General features: G+C 39.8%; 2 protein-coding genes across 11 annotated transcripts in view; one reads left to right on the forward strand and one right to left on the reverse strand.

The window, feature by feature from the left end:
- The window catches only part of KIAA0586 (KIAA0586 ortholog), a 123,773-nt gene extending 109,600 nt beyond the window's left edge, over window positions 1-14,173 (reverse strand). For 6 of the 8 annotated variants that reach the window (XR_007727671.1, XR_007727670.1, XR_007727672.1 and 3 more), the window contains exons 1-4: window positions 13,272-14,072; window positions 12,307-12,377; window positions 11,011-11,080; window positions 9,262-9,331 (exon numbers count right to left, since the gene is read on the reverse strand). Coding sequence is in view for 5 of the 8 variants with exons in the window: in XM_050799703.1 (XP_050655660.1) it covers window positions 9,262-9,331; window positions 11,011-11,080; window positions 12,307-12,377; window positions 13,272-13,470 (410 nt within the window). In the remaining 3 variants the exon portion in view is untranslated. Of the gene's footprint in view, window positions 1-9,261; window positions 9,332-11,010; window positions 11,081-12,306; window positions 12,378-13,271; window positions 14,073-14,111 lie in introns of those variants that run through there. The other 2 variants (XM_050799702.1, XM_050799700.1) reach the window with 2 other exon arrangements.
- The window catches only part of TIMM9 (translocase of inner mitochondrial membrane 9), a 29,869-nt gene that overhangs the window by 1,933 nt on the left and 6,234 nt on the right, over window positions 1-21,702 (forward strand). The window contains exons 1-2 of one of the 3 annotated variants that reach the window (XM_050799716.1): window positions 14,542-14,730; window positions 17,967-18,054. The exons of 1 other annotated variant lie outside the window; for it this stretch is intronic. The gene's annotated coding sequence lies outside the window, so the exon portion shown is untranslated. Of the gene's footprint in view, window positions 1-14,541; window positions 14,731-17,966; window positions 18,055-21,702 lie in introns of those variants that run through there. One more of the 3 variants, XM_050799719.1, reaches the window with a different exon arrangement.

The following is a 21,702-nucleotide window of genomic DNA, read 5'->3' on the forward strand; positions in this document are numbered from 1 at the left end:
ACCTCCTAGGCTCAACTGATCCTCCTGCCTCAGCCTCCCAAGTAGTGAGGAGTACAAGCACATGCCACCCTGTGTGGCTAATTTATTGTTTTTAGAGATGGGGTCTTGCTATGTTGCCCAGGGTGATCTCAAACTCCTAGGCTCAAGCCATTCTCCCACCTTGACCTCCCAAAGTGCTGGGATTATAGGCATGAGCCACCGCTTGGCAACTTGACCTTTATATTCCATTTTTTCCTGAACATTTCTTACCCACATTTCTCATAGGAACCTCAAACCCTTGACCATGCCCAGAATAAGCTATTCGCCACAAGAATTTCCTTTCTCAATGAATATACTACTGACCATGTATTTGTGAAAGCCAAAAATCTGGGATTCAACCTTAGTGCCTTCCTTACCCTCGTATCTAATTAACAATTCCTGTCAATTCAATCTCCTAATCATCTTCCAAATTTGTCTTTTCCTCTCCAACTGAGCATGATTCCCACTACCATACCACCACTTCCCAGTGTATTCAGGACCAATCTAATTCACTCCTCCCTGAAAACTCCAGAGCCAATTCATTTGCTGGACTATAGTCTAGCCCTCTTCCAATCCATTTTTTCATATGGCTACCGGAGTATTTTAAGAAATATATCTAATTCTTTAAAACTTTTAAATGATTTGCCATTTATCTTACATTAATGACCAAATTCCTTTACAGGAGTTCATAACCTAGTCCCTTGCTTATCTCTCCAGTCACACATAAGGGAGTTCTCCCTTGTTCTAGACACACTGGCCAGATTCTTCATTCCTCTAAGGCTTTAGAGTACATTATAATATCAATTAAGGCAAGTTCTCCATCATTCCATTTTTGTTTTTGCTTTTCCAAATTCATCTTAGCTATTCCAAACTGAATGTATTCTATATGGATGTATTCTTAATTTTGTGTGTATGTATACACACACATATAGCATAAATATATACATACAGTATACACACAGGCACACACATTTTTTTCGCAACAGTATGTTCTTCCAGGTAAGTTTTAGAATTACGTTTCCAATTTACGTCTACCACTTATTCTCAAAATAACAAAAAATTTTAAGACTGACCACAGCAAAACATATGCTAATTTTGTTATAACTTATATTTTTACAGTGCTTGGTCTTCCCATCCAAGACCATGTTGAGTCTCTTAATTTATCTTAGCCTTTGGTTATTTCCCTTGACAAAATTTCATACTTCTTCAGATAGATTCTATAGACTTCTGATAATGAGTATTCCCAACTTTTTTGGGGGGGCGTGGGGACATTGCTATGGTAATTGTTATTCCATTTTATGACTGAATAATATGCTGATTATCTGGTCACCTTCCTGAACTTTCATTAGTGTAAAAATTTCTGAGTTAGTGGTCTCTTGGATATTCTGAATACACAGTATTTTCTATAAATTATAACTTTGTCTCCTGTTTTTCAATATCCATACCTGATTTCATTTTCTTATCTAACTGCTCCAACTAAGGCTTCCAAATTAAGTTTAAAAAATAATGGACATCTTGTCCTGTTCCCAATTTTACTGTTAAACAGGGTATTGACTATAGGTTTACAATAAACATCGTCCTTCACGTTAAGAATGTATCATTCTGGCTGGGCATGATGGGTCAAGCCTGTAATCCCAGCACTTTAGAAGGCCAAGGTGGGCAGATCACCTGAAGTCAGGAGTTTGAGACCAGCCTAGCCAATGTGGTGAAACCCCGTCTCTACTAAAAACACAAAAAATCAGCTGTGCGTGGTGACACATGCCTGTAATACCAGTTACTAAGGAGGCTGAGGCAGGAGAATCACTTGAACTCGGGAGGTGGAGGTTGCAATGAGCCAAGATCACACCATTGCACTCCAGCCTGGGTGACAAGAGCGAAAAAAAAAAAAAAAAAAAAAAAGAATGTATCATTCTATTCTTAAAGAAGTTTGTGGGTATTACGTGTGTGTGTGGTGACTGAGTATAAAATGGGTATGGAAGGGAGGCATATGGAGAGATTTGTGAAAGGATACAAAATTACAGCTACATAGGAGGAATAAGTCAGGAATATACTACAGCTAGATAGGAGGAATGACTATAGTAAGATGAGTATAGTTAAGGATAATGTGTTACATGGTTTCAAATAGCTAAAAGGAGGATATTGAGGGTTCCTAACACAAAGAAATGATAAATGTTTCAGATGATGGATATGCTAATTACGATGATCTGATCACTATACATTGTAAGTACAGCACTATGTACCCTACAAATATGTACAATTATTTGTCAATTTAAAAAATAAAAAAATTAAGAAGATATGGGCATAAAATGTCCCTAAATGTGACTGTAGTGCTTGTCACATATACTTTCTTATTTGATCAAATGATATAAATATAGTAATAGATCATGAATTATTATAGTGGTGCAATAGTTAAGAGCACTATCTCTGGAGACAGACTGCATTGGTGACTTAAACCCTTCTATTCCTTATTTGTAAGCTTGAAACGTTATTAGACATGCCAGGTTTTTGTAAAGATTAAGTAGTATGTAAGAAGTGCAGCCAGGTATGTTGGCTCATGCCTGTAATTCAAACACTTTCAAAGGCTGAGGCAGGACTTCTTATGCCCAGGAGTTTGACACCAGCCTGGGCAATATAGTGAGACCCTATATCTACAAAAAGTAAAAACGTTAGCTGGATGTGGTGGCAAATGCCTGTAGTCCTAGCTACTCTGGGGTGGGGTTAGGGGGACCTCAGGTGGGAGGATTACTTGAGTCTGGGAGGTCAAGGCTGAAGTGAACTGTGAACCTGCCCCTGAACTCCAGGCTGGGTGACAGAGCGAGATCCTGTCTCAACAAAATAAAAAACAAAAAGTAAAACAAAAATAAACTAAAAAAGCGCAGAGAACAGTGCCTGGTGCATAAGCATTACAACAGAATTTGCTATTACCGTTTTTAAAACATTGCTGCATTCCTGGGCTAAACTCTACTTAATCATTGTGTATTATCTTTTAACATATGATAAGATATAATTTACTCATAACTTATTTATAGTAATGATATATCAATACAATTGTATCTTTTTCTTTAACTATTAGAGTAGTATTAGGTTTAGTTATTGTATTTCAAGAACTACGTTTGTTTAAATTACAATAGTATGACGAAAATATCTCTGATGGAACTAATGTTAGGTATGGATACTTGGGCTAGGTTAGCATCATAAAATGACATGAGTGGCATTCTTTGCTTTTCATTGCTCTGGAGCAGAATATATAGCATGATCATAATCTGTTTCTTAAAATTTTTCAAGAACTCAAAGAAAATCATGACTGCTTTGGAGATTGCTCTTTGAAGGTTTTTTTTTTTTCAATTTATTTCCCAGTAACTGGTCTACTAAAATCTTCTTAGTTATATGGTTATTTTTGGTGAGTTATTTCTTTCATCTAGATTTCTTAATTTGTAGCATTCAAGTACACAGTATTCTTAATACACAGTATTCTTAATACCTTCTATCATTATGCCCTCTTTTTATTTATAACATGCATTTTCTCACTAATTTTCTGACTTGTCTAGGATTTGCTTATTACACTGACATACTTCTAGAACTAGTTGAAAACATTCTACTGTGTTTTATGTTTTCTTTTATCTGATATACTTGATTTCTTCTGCTTTCCCTGCTTTTTTTCCCTATCATTCAGCATCTGTCTGACTGTCTGTCTCTCTATTTTTCTGTTGAGACGGGGTCTCATTCTGTCACCCAGGCTGGAGTATAATGGAATGAACATGGCTCACGGCAGCCTCAAACTCCCAGGCCCGAGTGATCCTTCCACCTCAGCCTCCCAAGTACCTGGGACTACAGGCACATGCTACCATACCCAGCTAATTAAAAAAATTGTGCTATATGGCCCAGACTGGTCTCAAACTGCTGGGCTCAAGTAATCCTCCTGTCTTGGACTCCCAAAGTGCTAAGACTACAGGCATGAGACACCATGCCCAGCTTCCTTTAGCTTTTATAAGAAATTATTTTCCTGCTAAATTTCTAAAATTGACTGTTTAGACTCTGTCCTCAAATTTCCATATGCTGTAATCTGATACAAAAAGGTGGGGTATTAACAGATCAATCCTAATTTCACAATAAGAGATATAATCAGACATCTATGTATCCTGATGTATTACACAGGAAGTATATAACATCACCTATCAAGCATTCTTGCCACTTGACAGGAATTCAAGGTTGAGAGAAACATATTAAAGACAAAAAAAGGATACATTCAGCAAAATCCAGAAGGTAGAAAATTTCTTAAGACAAATAAATTATAAGAAAGGCCGGGCGCGGTGGCTCAAGCCTGTAATCCCAGCACTTTGGGAGGCCGAGACGGGCGGATCACGAGGTCAGGAGATCGAGACCATCCTGGCTAACACGGTGAAACCCCGTCTCTACTAAGAAATACAAAAAATAGCCGGGCGAGGTGGCAGCGCCTGTAGTCCCAGCTACTCGGGAGGCTGAGGCCGGAGAATGGCGTGAACCCGGGAAGCGGAGCTTGCAGTGAGCTGAGATCCGGCCACTGCACTCCAGCCTGGGCTACAGAGCGAGACTCCGTCTCAAAAAAAAAAAAAAATTAAAAAAATAAATAAATAAATAAATAAATAAATAAATAAATTATAAGAAAAACAAAGTGAGGGTAAATCTGTAAATTAAAACAAACTGAAGGCTCAGCATGGTAGCTCACACCTGTAATCCCAGCACTTTGGGAGGCCGAGGTGGGTGGGATCACCTGAGGTCAGGAGTTTGAGACCAGCCTAATCAACATGGTGAAACCTCGTCTCTACTAAAACTACAAAAAAATAGCTAGGCATGGTAGTGCATGCCTGTAATCCCAGCTGCTCAGGAGGCTGAGGCAGGAGAATTGTTTGAACCCAGGAGGTGGAAGTTGCAGTGAGCCAAGATTGCATCACTGCACTCCAGCCTAGGCAACAGAGTGAGACTTTGTCTTAAAAAAAAAAACAAACAAAAAACAACTTAAGAGACATATCATTCAAATGTAAAGTGTGGCTCTTCCTTAGATTCTAATGCAAAATTAAATTAACCACAGGGTGCCGTGGCTCACGCCTGTAATCCCAGCACTTTGGGTGGCCAAGGCTGTGGATCACTTGAGCCCAGCAGTTCGAGACCAGCCTGGGCAACACCGTGAGGCCAGTCTCTACAAAACATTAAAAAAAAAAAAAAATTAGCCAGGCATGGTGGTGCATACCTGTAGTCCCAGCTACTCAGGAGGCCGAGGGAGGAAGACTGCCTGAGCCTGAAGTTTGAGGTTGCAGTGAACTACAATCACGTCACCGCACGTGTGGGTGATAAGAGTTTGAAACCTTGTCTCAAAAAACAAAAACAAAAACCAATCCCAAAACAAAACAAAAAGTAACCATAAAAAAATTATGAGACAGTGACAGAAACTTGAATACTGACTCAATATTTTATAATATTAAGAAATTATTAATTATTATGTTTCAGTATGATAGTAGCATTATGGCAATACCTTTTTAAAAAATTATCTTTCAGGTACGTATATTAAAATATGTAAAGATAAAATGAAATGACTTCTGGGATTTGTTTTATAATAATTCATGGGTATGCGGGGTGGTTATGAATGAAACAAAATGCTAATAATTGAAGCTAAGCTATGAGAACATGGGAGTTCAAAAAATTATCCTCTCTACTTCTGTAAACATTGAAACTTTATAAAGTAAAAAAGTTTTTTACGTTTACGGCTGTTATATAAATCAATACAGAGTAATTATAATTAGAGAAAGGGAGAAAAAGTAACTTAAGACAGCTAAAGCTTATCATAGTAGAGTAAGTGCAGTCTACGTTTATTCGTTGTTGTTGTTTTTTGTATTTTTTCACAACCCAGTATAGACAGATTTTTTTTTTTTAAGAGAAGGGGGTCTCACCATGTTGCCCCAGCTGTATATAAACTCCTGAGCTCAAGCGACCCTCCTGCCTCAGTCTCTCAAGTAGAGAGGATTGCAGGTATGTGCCACTGTGCTTGACTGAAATTTCATAAATCAAAAAGAGTACTGTAAGCATATTACTTTGATTTATGAAATCACCTCTCAGAGGAAAGAGGTAAAAGAATTAAAAGCGGCTGCCACTGGGGAATAGGCCTAGTGGTTAAGGAAATAGTGGGGTAGAAGATGGTGGTTTTTCATTATAAGCTTTTCATAGTATTTGATTTTTTAAAACTCTTTACATTTATTATTTATTAAGTTTTTGTTTTGTTTTGTTTTTGAGACAGAGTCCCACTCTGTCCCCCAAGCTGGAGTATAGTGGCACAACCTCTGCTCACTGCAACCTCTGCCTCCCAGGTTCAAGTGACTCTCCTGCCTCAGCCTCCCGAGTAGTTGGGACTACAGGTACATGCCACCAAGCCCAGCTAATTTTTTGTATTTTTAGTAGAGACGGGGTTTCGCTGTGTTGGCCAGGCTGATCTCGATCTCCTGAACTGGTGATCTGCCTGCCTCAGCCTCCCAAAGTGCTGTGATTACAGGCGTGAGTCACCGCACCTGGCTACATTAAAGATTTTTAAAACTAACTAAAAAATTAACTTTGCCCAAAAAATTGGTCCTATTTAGTCTATTTAGCAGATATGCCTTGAATTTTACTTCAACTAGAATTAATATTGCTAATTCTTATTTCTTTTTATCTGTTTTCTCCTCAAAATACTTTTGTTGTATTTTTATTTTCAGCCTGCTTCATTTTAAAGGTATATCTCTTGGGACATAATTAGACATGAGAGTCATTTCTATAGTTTGATTCAGTTATTATTCTCTACATTGTAATTACTTTCCCATAGAGCCTCCTTAGTTGTTTTGTCTTTTAAAAAATTCTGTTCAGGGTCGGGCACGGTGGCTCACGCCTGTAATCCCAACACTTTGGGAGGCTGAGGCAGGCAGATCATGAGGTCAGGAGATCGAGACCATCCTGGCTAACACAGTGAAACCCCATCTCTACTAAAAATGCAAAAAATTAGCCAGGCGTGGTGGCGGGCACCTGTAGTCCCAGCTACTCAGGAGGCTGAGGCAGGAGAACGGCGTGAACCTGGGACGGGGAGGTTGCAGTGAGCCCAGACTGCGCCACTGCACTCCAGCCTGGGTGACAGTGCAAGACTCTATCTCAAAAAAAAAAAAAAAAAAAAAAAAAAAATTACGTTCATTCATCCTTAGGGAGAGATCTAGCAACAGATAAAAGAGGCAGTGTTTGCAATTTTCTCTCACTGTCCTGTTTATTAACAACTTCTCCCTCTCAGATTTGAAAGTTCTGAGATATTTTAGTTCTGAGAGTTCTGACTGGAAGGGAAGTTTATAAAGTCCCTATTGTGGTTGCAAGCAGCTACTTCGTCCACTAAGGGTCTGCTGGATAGAAGTGGTGATTGCTTTCTATCCAACTGAGTCAGATGTAATCTGCAATTTTTAGTTCAAGTAGAGAAGATGACAGATAAGACCATGCCATCACTAGGGCTTTTTCTTATATATTTAGAAACCTTCTGATATAATTTACCATCCAAATGCCTCTCCTAACTGCTATATTATGTATTGAGAATTTTAGTGTGAACAAATATAAGAAGTAAAAACCTGATAGGACCAAAGAACCCGCTGTGAAACTCTGGCTGGCTCAGATTATACCTTTGCAATTTAGGGGTAGTATTATTTTTTTTGTTATTCCGGTGCTTCCCAGAACATAATATGTATACCATGGAAAACTGTTGGTGGAAAAAGAATAAATGTTGTATTTTAATAGTTGTATAGTTATGATTTGAGACAGGTCTAGCTCTGTTGCCCAGGCTGGAGTGCAGTGGTGCGAGTGGCACCATCTCAGCTCACTGCACCATGCTCTGCCTCCCAGGCTCAAGAAATCCTCCTACCTCCTGCCTCCCAAGTTATTGGGATTACAGGTGCATGCCACCACGCCTGGCTAATTTTTGTATATTTTTTGGGTACAGATGGGGTTTTGCCGTGTTGCCCAGGCTGGTCTCAAACTCCTGGGCTCAAGTGATCCACTCACTTCAGCCTCCCAAAATGCTGGGATTATAGGTGTGAGCCACCACACCTGGCCTGTATATTTATTTTTAAACGTATTCTAAACAATACAGATTTTCCATTTGCAGAACTAATATATAATTTCCTTTTGAATAAAATGAGAATTCAAAAGTAAGTAAAATTTTTTTCTATTTCCTAAGGGGCCTTCTGCAGTGCTCTGGTTCAGGAGTAGAATACATGTAGCCTAGGAATATGATAAAGATAATATTAATTGCCTCCAGACTAGTGAATTTGTTCTTCCTTCATGTTTCTCATGTGCTGTTGTCAAGGTTAGTTTTAGATTTCATTGGTATTTAAGATAAAGTTGGGAGGGGGCATTTAGGTGGAGTAACCATGGTCTCTCTTCACTGCATCCAGGTGCTAAACTCATCTCTTTCTGAGATTTTGACCAGGAAAAGTCTAAATGTCTTCGGATAATAAATAATAAGTATTATGTATAAGGAACTATTGAGCACTGCTATAAGCAGTATAGTAAAGTGGTTAAGAGAGATGGCTCTAAAGGCAGACTTGCACATTCAAATCCCAGTCCAGTAACAACCTGGACCTTGGGAAAATCAATCTCTCAATCTCCCAATGCCTTAGTTTCCTTATCTATAAAATGGGGATTCTGGCCGGGCATGGTGGCTCACTCCTGTAACCCCAGCACTTTGGGGGCTGAGGCAGGTGAATCACCTGAGGCCAGGAGTTCAAGACAAGCCTGGCCAACATGGTGAAACCCCATCTCTAGAAATATACAAAAATTAGCTCAGCATAATGGCCTGTAATCCCAGCTACTCGGGAGACTGAGGCAGGAGAATCCCTTGAAGCTGGGAGGCGGAGGTTGCAGTGAGCCGAGATCATGCCACTGCATTCCAGCCTGGGTGATGTGAGACTCCATCTCCAAATAAATAAATAAATAAAAGAAAATGGGGATTCTATAAAATTGGGATAGTAATGAAATCTATTTTATAGGTGTGTTAAATGAGTTAATACCATAGCACTTCCATAATAACAACTGCTAACTGCTACTGAGTATTTTAAATGTGTCTAGCACCATGAGAAACACTTTATACATATCATCACACAATATATATTTCACATAGTGAAAAGACAGTTTTTCATATGTCCAAAGTACAAATGAAGCTGATTTTAAACATAAGAAATGGTCCAATTATTTTCTGTAAATGAAACTTACTTTTGCTTTAAAACTGTTCTGAGAGCATCTTTCTGTCCCACTGTATACTGAGAAATGAAGATGTCATTTGCTGCAGAATCAAGACACAAAAATATATATTAAATTCCTGAATATTTGTTAAATTTTAATAAGCTACTAAAAAAAATCTTTTTTAACTAAAAGAATGTTTAGGAACTCAGCCATAGCACTCCACAATTGAAAAGGACAAGGAACAAATTAAGTGATTAAGTAATAATATAATCCTCATAATTCCAAACCCACAGCCAACATCATACTGAATGGGCAAAAGTTGAACACATTCCCCCTAAGAACTAGAACAAGACAAGGATGCCCACTCTCACCACTCTTTTCAACACAGTAGTGGAAGTCCCAGCCAGAGCAATCAGACAGAGAAAGAAAGAATGGGCATCTAAAAAGTAAAAGAGGAAGTCCAATTATCTCTGTTCACTGATGACATGGTCCTATACTTAGAAAACTCTAAAGATTCCTCCAAAATGCCCCTAGATCTGATAAATGACTTACGTAAAGTTTCAGGATACAAAATCAATGTACAAAAATCAGTAGCGTTTCTATACACTAATAATGTTCAAGCTGAGAATCAAATCAAGAACTCAATGCCATTTACAATAGTGGCACACAAAACATAAAATTCCTAGGAATACATTTAATCCAGAAGGTGAAAGATCTCTACAAGGAGAACTACAAAACACTGATGAAAAAAAATCACAGATGACACAAACAAGTGGAAAACATTCCATGCTCATGAATTAGAAAAATCAGTATCATTAAAATGAGCATACTGCCCAAAGACATCTACAGATTCAATTCAATCGAATTACCAACATCATTTTTCAAAGAATTAGAAAAAACTATTTTAAAATTCATATGGGGTCAGACACGGTGGCCCTGTATTTCCAGCACTTTAGGAGGCTGAGATAGGCAAATCACTTGACGTCAGGAGTTTGAGACCAGCCTGGTCAAGATGGTGAAACCCTGTCTCTACAAAAAAAAAAAAAAAAATACAAAAACTAGCTGGGTGTGGTGGCGTGCACCTGTAATCCCAGCTACTCAGGAGGCTAAGGCAGAAGAATTGCTTGAATCTGGGAGCCGGAGGTTGCAGTGAGCCGAGATCACGCCACTGCACTCCAGCCTGGACAACAGAGGGAGACTCTGTCTCAAAAAAAAAAAATTTATAAACATATATAATACTAAACCTATGCAATAGATTGGTAATAACAAGATAACCTTCACCATTGCAAACCTTATTCTGGATTTTACAGATTCTAGGAATGGCTTAATTTGGGAAGAAAAACTAATTTAAAATGAAAATAATAAAAACTGTAAGACTATGTAATAAATGCTTAAAAATAAATTCTACCCTTAAGAAGAAAATTCTGACACATGCTACAACATGGATGAACCTTGAAAACATTATGCTAAGTGAAATAAGCCAGTCACAAAAGGTCAAATACTATATGATTCTACTTATATAAGGCACTTAGGGTAGTCAAATTCATAGAGACAAAAAGTAGGATGCCCAGGGCTGAGGGGACGAAAAATGAGCAGTTAGTGTTTAATGGGTAGAATCGGGAGAGATGACAAAGCTCTGGATATGAAAGGTGATGATGATTGTACAACAATGTGAATGTACTTACCATCACAGAACTGTACATTTTAAAATAGCTAAAGTGGTAAACTTTATGTTAAGTATATTTTATAACAATAAAAAAATCAATATTATTCTTTTACCTTTTTGTTTGTTGTTCTCTTCTATTTTATCCAAAGGCAACACTTGCACTGCAACGTCTTTAGAAAAATCCTTTGGGATATGAAAGGAAGAAATAGGATAAATAAACTTCGGATTTATTATTTATCAAGAACCATTTACTAGCTATGTGACTACTGTGTTCTGGGAGGGCAGGACTGTGTATTTCATATGCTTCATTTCCATCACCACGCAATGCTGATATACCTTAAAGCTACTCAAAGATTTGTTGAATGGGTAAGTAACACACTATCAGACAAGCAAATGAATGAGTAAATGAAGCAGCAAGCAAATGTAGCACTGAGATTCAGACTCAAACCAGTATACCAATTCTAGCAGAGCAAGTCATTTAACATCTCAGTTGCTTCAGTGAAACGTAAAAATCTGACTCACTGTGAGTCAAATGGAGTAGATAAGGATGGCACAATATCATGAAGATCACAGATTTATCCTCAATTATACAATAACAGTGTATCCATACATTTGAAAAGTTTAGATATCATTAAATAAGGCCTGCTTAAAAGAAAAAAAAAAAAGACAAAACAACAATAACAAAAAACCACTCCAAAGTCTAGGCATTTACATAGGGACCAAGTACAGCACAAAATTATACAAAATGTATAAATTGTGAGCTTTTGACAAAATTGTCATATAGTTTTAATTGAATTATTAGTTTACCTGCTTCAATTTTCAAAATAGTATATTGTGAAACTCTCATTATACAGACTTATTAAACTGACAATACATAGGTCAACACTATGATTAGCTATCAAAGTCTAATTAGATCTCATAACCAAAACATTATATTTATCAAATACGTTTGGCATTGTAAAGTTAAGATGATAATTTCATGTTATTCTTAAAGAACCTCTCTTCTAAAAAAACCAAAACACCTTACAAGTGTTAGAATGACATGCAAGCACACCTCATGTTAAAGAAAATTGTACTGTTAGTTGTTCCTTTTCTTTTACCTAAAAATATGTTAAGTCTCTGGGCAAGAACACCTTTTCCCTGAATAGTAAGAGAGCTTCTTTTCAGTTATCATATCTCTTTCAGCGGCCATTATTTTAATAATCGGTATTTTTGATTCTAGGGAAGGCCTTTTGTTTAATGTCTCAAACACCATTCAAAGTCACAATTGTAGTATATAAAACATTGGTTTGGTAAGTGATATTTAAATAAAAACAAGGCATGTTGCTAATCAAACATAATTTAAGAATACATTATTTGACAACACTGAAAATTTTAATGTGAGCATAATTAAGAATCCTTTTGCTTACACTTTCTGACACCATGGGATTTTCTTTTAGAGGCTGGTGACAATTTCTAGCAGAAGTTAAGTCTGATGAACCTAACAAAACAAAGGAATAGATTTTAGTGATTTTAAAATCAGGTCCTTAGCTTTAGAAACTGTATAGGCATGATTCAAGACCTATAAACTCCATATAATGCAGACGTTGGAAGGACAATTTGCGTGCAAAGAAAGTTAAGAAAATGTATTTAAACATATCTGAATGAAGGCTTTTACAGTTGATATTTGGGAAAATAAGGTTCGGTACTGACAATAAAGTGAGATAAGCATGAAATATTTTAAAAGATAACCATACACTATTGGATGTGGACAATCTATGGGTAGAAATACGTATACGATGTAAAGGTCTAATTTAACAGCAGGACTATTTGAGTGTCACCGCTGTATCCCCTAAAAAGCAGCATTATAAAAGCATTTTGCTGTTTTTGCTCACATATTCATTAATTTGATCCTCACAATTAGCAGCGAAGTGGGTAAAGCATATGTTATCCTTATTTTCACTGAGGTTTAGACAGATTAAGTGAACTGGAATACAGAAGCCATCAACTGGCAGAAGTCCTGCTTTTCCCACTATTAACAGAAAGTAGTGCATTAGGTAAAAAGTACTACTTCGGGGGAAAACTATAAAAAACACTAGGGGGGAAAATAAAGCACATTATACAAGTTAAGTGTATCCACCATAGATATAAACAAAAACAATATGCAAAAGTCAATGCCAAAAAAAAAAAAAGCACAACAGGAGACGTTAAAGTTTCATTCATTAGATCTATTCAAACATTTTATAGGCTTCCTGGCCATTTTCCCGGGAAACAGGGTCAGTTTTCAAACATCTGTACAAACTAGACTTATATCTTACGTCTGGGAATTTAAACAAATAAGGACTAAAGATTTACTAAGCTAAAACTGGTTGAAAAATTACATGGAATCACGTACCACATGATGTTCCATTCAAGCTAGTCCCCGTTCCAACAGGAAGACGTTTATTTGCAGACAATGCCGGAGGAACACAGGGCAACTCATCTTTCAGCAAAACCAAATGATCTCCATGATTTTGAGAAACTACCTCACGAAGTCTCTTCGCTGGCATCTTAATCCTTTTTTTCTTCTCCAAGCTGACCTCAGAGCCTTTCATATTGTTGGTCACAAAACAAGTCCCACACTTATGGACGGAAAAACTTTCTCTGTGTCCTTAAGACTTCAGAACAAAATTTTCACCTCTTTGCAATGAACTGTTCTTAAAATGTCGAAATAGAACATCCACAAAGCTGAAAATCTAAATTTTGGTATTGAATCCAGGATTAGAGATGACTATAAAGTCCTATTTACCCATTAATCCCACTTAGTCTATTAATACACCACGCCAAAATGTGAAAGTGGGGATGCCAAGAGAATGGCCACAGGAGCAACAGGAGCAACAATAACCATTAACAGTGCACTCCCCAATCCCAGAGCTGGTAGGGCAAAACCAAACAGATGTAGAGGAGGGCTTAAAATTTGTTAAGAGGCAGTCAAGCAGATAAAACCGAAATGCTATTTTTAAAATAATGACCCACATAAGAAGCGTAATAGCTTTCTTCAGCCACAGAGTCTTACACACCCCTCCAGATGCAATCGTCGGAAACATAAATTCATCCCTACGTGTCTCCAGGACGCCAGAGACCCGCGCAGTCACGGGTATAATCTGACAATAACTTCAGTTGCCCGCAGGTCAACACCCACTTCCCTTCAAACCCGCCCTTGAGACACAACACGCATGCGCGCCAACAAACTCACCCAAAACATCCAACCAGAAAGCTAAGCGCTCGCTGGTGCTCTTCCATCCCTCTCCGGGCGGAAACAAACTCCGGACATAACGGAGGCTTATTTATTTATGTATTCATTCATTCATTCATTCATTCATTTATTTATTTATTTAAAGGTAGCACATTGCCGCACAAGATCGCGCTAAGTCTCATCTGAAACTTGAAGAGCTCCCGACTTGTAATACTACTTGTGTTTATCGGGGGCTGTTTACACTGCTTCGCTTCCGAAGACCGTTAGGGACGTGGGATTAGGTAAATTAGGCTTCCAAAGAATTTCGACAGATTCGGGTCGTTATTGGAGAGGAAGTCGGGAATAGAAAGCATTGTCTAAGCAGACAATCACAGAGATCAATCCTTAGCAGATTTTAGAATTCGCTGATGGTACGTGCATTTTCTTCTAGATTTCCTCTCGTTATAACGAATCGGCGTCTAAGGGTTTAAGTGTCATTTGACATCACTGCTCCCACGTGTTCTTTCCCATCTGGCGGCTGCGGCTCCTGTCCTGACCCTGACCCGCCCTCCCGAGGCTCAGCCGTCCCCCAACGCCCCCCAGCCTTGCACTGATGTCGGATGCGAGAGCCTGTGCTTAAGTATGGTGCCTGTTCTCTGCCGTGAGAATCCGGGATTCCCGGGCGGGGGGTGGCAGGCTACGCTCCAGAAAATTGGCGGGGTCTCCCGAGGAGGCCGGCGCATGTACTTGGGGCAGTGGGGGGTGCGAAGCGGGACAGCGCTTCGCCAGGTCCGGTGCAGACCTTCCTGGGGATGGTGTCACCTGGGCGAGGGTAGGAACTTTAGGCCCTGAGCCACCCCCAACCTGGATCTGGGGAGTCGGGGGTCTTGTTTTGGGACACTGAATTAGACTATAAGATATTTACGCTGTGACCTTGAGCTGCCCGGTGGATGATCCTCCTTTAAATGAAAATCGTCTCTAGACATACCAGGTCTAACAGCCCTTACCTGATCTGTTCATTTCCCAGCATGCGCTACTTAGAGTTTTCCCTTTATGCCTTACTAGAGGCTTTAGAATAATCAAAGCAAAAAATGTAATCCTATCTAAAAGCTAAATGACGAATTTTATTTCTGTTACATCTCGGCGATCTAGTTTCATAGAAGTCTAGACTTAAAATGGAATTTCAAGTCCGAGCGCGGTAGCTCACGCCTGTAATCCCAGTACTTTGGGAGGCCAAGGCGGGCGGATCACCTGAGGTCAGGGGTTCGAGATCAGCCTGGCCAGCATGGTGAAACTCCGTTTCTAATGAAAATACAAAAAATTAACTGGGCATGGTGGCGCGCGCCTGTAGTCCCAGCTACTCAGGAGGCTGAGGCAGGAGAATTGCTTGAACCCGGCAGGTGGAGGTTGCAGTGAGCCGAGATCGCGCCATTGCGCTCCAGCCTGAGTGAGAGAGCAAGGCTGTCTCAAAAAAAAAAAAAAAAAAAAAAAAAAAAAACTGTAAGGGCTCAGTGTTAAAGAACCTTTTAATTATTTGTACCTTGCTGAGTTTCTCTAATTAATGAGGGGTTTTTTTTTTTGAGACAAAGTCTTGCTCTGTCGCACAGGCTGGATTGCAGTGGCGCGATCTTGGCCCACTGCAACCTCCGCCTCTCAGGTTCAAGAGATTCTTCTGCCTCAGACCTCCTGAGTAGCTGGGATTACAGGCGCCCGCCACCATGCCCAGCTAATTTTTTTTGTATTTTTATTAGAGACGGGGTTTCACCATGGTGGCCAGGCTGGTCTCAAACTCTTGACTTGGTGATCCACCAGCCTCGGCCTCCCAAAGTGCTGGTAATTACAGACGTGAGCCACCGCGCCCAGCCATTACTTTTTATTTTAGTTACATTTTCCCTTCTTAATTGGGCTCATAGCTGGTACCTGTTTGTTCACAATTTATTGCATATTATGAGTGTACTGAAAGAACTACAATGTCACAGCTGCCAGAGACCTTGGAGATAGTTTAACTCTTACTTTCTAGGTGATACTTATTTGAAAGAAACAGTGACCTAAGATCTGAGTGTAGGCATTCTGAATTATTAAAATGACAACTTAATTTGGATCTTACAGCTCTTTGTCATGACTCTTTAGTTCCTCTTCCCCCAACCCCTGCGCCCCCACCCCCCCCCCCACCCCCCGCCCAGAGACTGGGTCTTGCTCTGTCATGATCATAGCTCACTGCAGCCTTGAACTCCTGAGCTCAGGCAATCCTCCTGTCTCAGCCTCCTGAGTACCTAGGACTACAAGCACTTGCTACCACACTGGCTAATTTTTTACTTTTTGGTAGAGACTAGGTCTTGCCTTATTGCCCAGGCTTATTTTCTTTCCTTTGTGTGTTTGTTTTTTTTGTTGTTTTTTTTAAGATGGATCTTTGTTGCAAAGGCTGGAGGGCGGTGGCACAATCTCAGCTCACTGCAACCTCTGCCTCCCGGGTTCAAGCGATTCTTCTGCCTCAGCCTCCCAAATAGCTGGGATTACAGGCACCCGCCACTCCGCCCAGCTAATTTTTGTGTTTTTATTAAGATGGGGTTTCACCATGTTGGCCAGGCTCGTCTGGAACTCCTGACCGCATGTGATCTGCCTACCTCGGCCTCCCAAGGTGCTGGGATTACATGCATGAACCATCATGCCTGGCTTTATTTTCTTACCCTAAATCAGCCCTCTCAACCCCTTTTCTTTATGACTGATACTTTTCAAAAGACCAGTCAGGTTGTCTTACAAATTGTTCCATGTTGTAGATTTTCCTAATTATTCCCTCATGATTAGAGCGTATCAAACTTTTGGCCAGAATACCACATAGGTGATGCTATCTTACTGCATCTCACCAGGAAACACCTAATGTTGGCACCCATGTTTGTGATGCTAGGTTTTATGACTTAGCTTATACTTTTTTTCTTTGAGACAGGGTCTCTTGATCTGTCACCCAGGCAAGAGAGCAGTGGCTTGATCATGGCTCACTGCAGCCTCGAGCTCCTGGGCTCAAGTGATCCTCTTGCCTCAGCCTCCTGAGTAGCTGGGACTACAGGCACACACCACCATGCTGGCTCATTTTTGTATTTTTGGTAGAGATAGGGTTTTGCCATGTTGCCCAGGCTGGTGTAGAACTTATGGGCTCAAGCTGTCCACCCAACTCAGCCTCCCAAAATGCTGGGATTGAGCCACTGCACCTGGTCAGTCACTTAGCTTATAACATATATTTGGCTATTTGGAAAATATTTTTAGATAGATGATATATGCCATAATAGCTTATAAGACATTTCATAGGTCTTAAATAGGTCATTTTATAGGTGCAATGGGGAAAATACTGGATTTTGAAGTCCAAACACCTTAGTTAGGCTGCAGCTGCCCAGTTACTATCTGTATAAGTGACCTCATGTAAGTTTCTTAAGATTTCTGAACCATCCCTCCCAGAATTAGTAGGAAAATCATAAGGGAAGTGTAATGTATACTTATACCTGGACAAATAAGGATAGCATGACATTAAGTATTTTTTTTAATAGTAACACATATGCCAAAGAATTGTAACCTCAGACTAGAGGAAACTAATTTCACTTACTAAAAAGGAAGAAACTTAAAAAAAAAAAGATTAGCCAATAGAAGTTTACATTTCATTGAAAAGACTATTAGAACTTGAAGGAGCCGGGCGCGGTGGCTCATGCCTGTAATCCCAGTTCTCAGGGAGGCAGAGGCGGGAGGATAGCTTGAGCCCAGGAGTTCGAGACCTGCCTGGGTAATATAGCGAGACCCGTTCTCCACAAAAAGGAAAAAAAAAAAAAAAAGGACAAAAAAAAAAAGAACTTGAAGGGGACTTAGTAATCATATTACCTCATTTTTCAGGTAAGAATCAGGCCTTACTGGAGACATTCAAGCAAAGGTTGGACAACTACTTTTCCAGAACAGAAACGAAACTCATGCATCAGAAAAGGTTTGAGCTTGATGACTGAAAAGATCTCCCATTATTCTTAAGTTCTCTGGTTCTATGATATATTTTGTTTGTCACAAGAATAACAGCATCACTGTAGTCATTCCCGAGATCTAAGCCAGTGATTCTTGAATTCGCTTCTTTCTTCTCTCCTCCAGGTTTCAGGGATATAATCAGAAGGTAACCCCTGATGGGTCTTTGCTGCTATAACAGCAAACATTTGCTGTAATATCTGGAAACTAGGATCAAATAAAAGGACAACCACATTACTGCTATCTGTTCTTACCATCAGGTGGTTTATGTGGCTGGTGGAATTTGTCAGTCTAAGCTTACTATTAAATAACTGCAAAGTGAATAGTGAAAGATTTAGAAGACCTCAAATTAGCAAGTAACTCTGAAAATCATTTATTTACTCAGTCATCTCCAGTATTTTCTCTGAACCAGTTGCCTACAATTATGTATACCATGATCTTTTTTTTTTTTTTTTTTTTGAGACAGAGTCTCGCTCTGTCACCCAGGCTGGAGTGCAATGGCACAATCTTGGCTCACTGCAGCCTCTGCCTCCCAGGTTCAAGCAATTCTGCCTCAGCCTCCCGAGTAGCTGGGACTACAGGCGCCCACCACTATGCCCAGCTAACTTTTGTATTTTTAGTAGAGACGGGGTTTCACCATGTTGACCAGGCTGGTCTCGAACTCCTGACCTCAAATGATCCACCCGCCTCAGCCTCCCAATGTGCTGGGATTACAGGTGTGAGCCACTGTGCCTGGCCTATACCGTAATCTTGATAGATACTGGTGACTACAGAGGATAGCTTTAGCGATTTAAGCAGACATAAGAAAACTGCTGATTATTAGCTCTTGAGTTCAACTGTAGGTCTGGAAAAAACAAAACAACAACAATAACAAAAATGAAATTGGTCTGGGCGCGGTGGCTCATGCCTGTAATCCCAGCACTTTGGGAGGCTGAGGTGGGCGGATGACCTAAGGTCGAGAGTTCAAGACCAACCTGGCCAACATGGTGAAACCCTGTCTCTACTAAACAAAAATTAGCCAGGTGTGGTAGTGCATGCCTGTAATCCCAGCTACTCAGGAGGCAGAAGATATAGTGAGCTGAGATTGCGCCACTGCACTCCAGCCTGGGTCACAGAGTGAGACTCTTGTCTCAAAAATAAATAAATAAATAAATAAATCTCAAAAATAAATAAAATACACAATTGAGTGATTCTAAAGAAAATAAATCATAATGTTAACATAGTGGTCTGTGAACGGTAGAACTATTTATCTTTTGTTTTTCAAATTCTCAATAAATATATTACTTTTATAGTATGATAAACTTTATTTCACTGAAAAGAGGAAACATACACTGTTTAAGTAATATATATTAATACATTATCTAATGAATAAAGAAGATCCATACCAAAAGCACTTGGGCATTCCTCATACATGTCTTTTCAGATTTTTTAGTAACAACCATCATTTGTCACCATGAGGTGTATAATAAGGACAAGATGTGTGTAGAGGCAACACAGGGTTCCAGTCTGAAACTTAGAGAACATTTAAAGATTTCACACTTTCGGCCAGGCATGGTGGCTCATGCCTGTAATCCCAGCACTTTGGGAAGCCAAGGCAGGAGGATCACCTGAGGTCGGGAGTTCGAGACAAGCCTGATCAACATGGAGAAACCCCCGTCTCTACTAAAAATACAAAATTAGCCAGGTGTGGTGGTGCATGCCTGTGATCCCAACTGCTTGGGAGGCTGAGGCAGGAGAATCGCTTGAACCTGGGAGGTGGAGGTTGCAGTGAGCTGAGATTGTGCCATTGCACTCCAGCCTGAGCAACAAGAGTGAAAACTCCATCTCAAAAAAAAAAAAAAAAAAAAAAAAAAAAAAAAAAATTCATACTTTGTCTCTCTGACCTCTGGTTGATAACCCAAAGAAATACAAGGATGGAATTTTTTTAAAAAAGAACAACAAATTTTGGCATTCCAGGAAGGAAATCAAATCTGTGTTCTTTTTTTGATGTGAACTATAGAAGGGAAAGGGAAGGGAAGGGAAAGGGAAAGGGAAGGGAAGGGAAAGGGAAGGGAAGGGAAGGGAAAAGGGAAGGGAAAGGGAAAGGGAAGGAAAGGGAAAGGGAAGGGAAGGGAAAGGGAAGGGAAGGGAAAGGGAAAGGGAAGGAAAGGGAAAGGGAAGGGAAGGGAAAGGAAGGGAAGGGAAAGGGAAAGGGAAAGGGAAGGGAAGGGAAGGGAAAGGGAAGGGAAGGGGAAGGGAAGGGAAAGGGAAAGGGAAAAGGGAAGGGAAGGGAAAAGGGAAAGGGAAAGGGAAGGGGGAAGGGAAGGGAAAGGGAAAGGGAAGGGAAAGGGAAAGGGAAGGAAAGGGAAAGGGAAGGGAAGGGAAAGGGAAGGGAAGGGAAAGGGAAGGAAAGGGAAGGGAAGGGAAAGGGAAGGGAAGGGAAAGGAAAAGGGAAGGAAAGGGAAAGGGAAGGAAAAGGAAGAAGGGTCTTAAATCAGTAATCCAAGCTCCTCCTACCTCAAGCACCTAAAAAAGAAGAGCAAAATGAAACCAATGAAGGAAATAAAGAGCAAAAATCAATTTAAATGAAAAGAGAAAAAAAGAGCTGGTTCTTTGAAAAGATTAATAAAACTGACAAACTTACTAGCAAGAGAGAAGTTACAAATTACACTATCAGGAATGAAATGGTGTACATTATTACAGGTTTTACAGATATCAAAAGGATACAGGAATATTACAAACAACCCCTCCTGGGTTCAAGCAATTCTGCTTTCGCCTCCTGAGTAGCTGGGATTACAGGCACACGCCACCACGCCCAGCTAATTTTTTTGAATTTTTAGTAGAGATGGGGTTTCACCGTGTTGGCCAGGCTGGTCTTGAACTCCTGACCTCAGATTATCCACCCACCTCAGCCTCCCAAAGTGCTGGGATTACAGGCGTGAGCCACAGCACCCGGCGGGATTGAAGAATTCTATTTTCTGGCTTCCAATTCTCTGATTCCTCTGTCCCCTCCATTCTCCTATTGATTTTATTCATTTAGTTTATTTTGGTTATTGTATTTTTCACTTCTTAAACTTTCCATTTGGGTCTTGATATTTCTATTTCTTTGCTGAGACCTTCTATTTTTTCATTTGTTTCAAGCGTGTTCATAATTGCTCACTGAAGTATTGACAAGGTCCTGTTTAAAAATCTTTGTCAGATAATCCTAACACATGTTCCTCAATGTTGAGCATCTGCGGATTGTCTTTTTTTAATTCAGTTTGAGATCTTCCTAGTTCTTGGTATGATGAGTGATTTTTTAATATATTGCAGCCTGGACATCTTGCATATCATGTTATGAGGCTCTAGATTTTATTTAATCCTTTTATCTGGCTCCTTTTGACAATGCTCTATGAGGGGAAGTGGTGGGAGGTACCACTTCATTACTGCCAGATGGAAGTAGAAATTCATATTCCTCACTCTGACACTTGAGGGGAGGGGCAGGGAGTTTCTTGTTACTGCTGGGTAGAGTGGGCATTCTGGCTCCTCACCAGGCTTCCATTTTCATTACTCTCCCCATGTGGCCTCCACTGACATTAGTAGGGCATGTGGCCTAATTGTCATGAGGCAGTAATGCAAGTCCTGAATGTCAAGTAGGCCT

The sequence above is a fragment of the Macaca thibetana genome, chromosome 7, assembly GCF_024542745.1.
Source record: "Macaca thibetana thibetana isolate TM-01 chromosome 7, ASM2454274v1, whole genome shotgun sequence".
In the NCBI taxonomy this organism is placed as follows: domain Eukaryota; kingdom Metazoa; phylum Chordata; class Mammalia; order Primates; family Cercopithecidae; genus Macaca; species Macaca thibetana.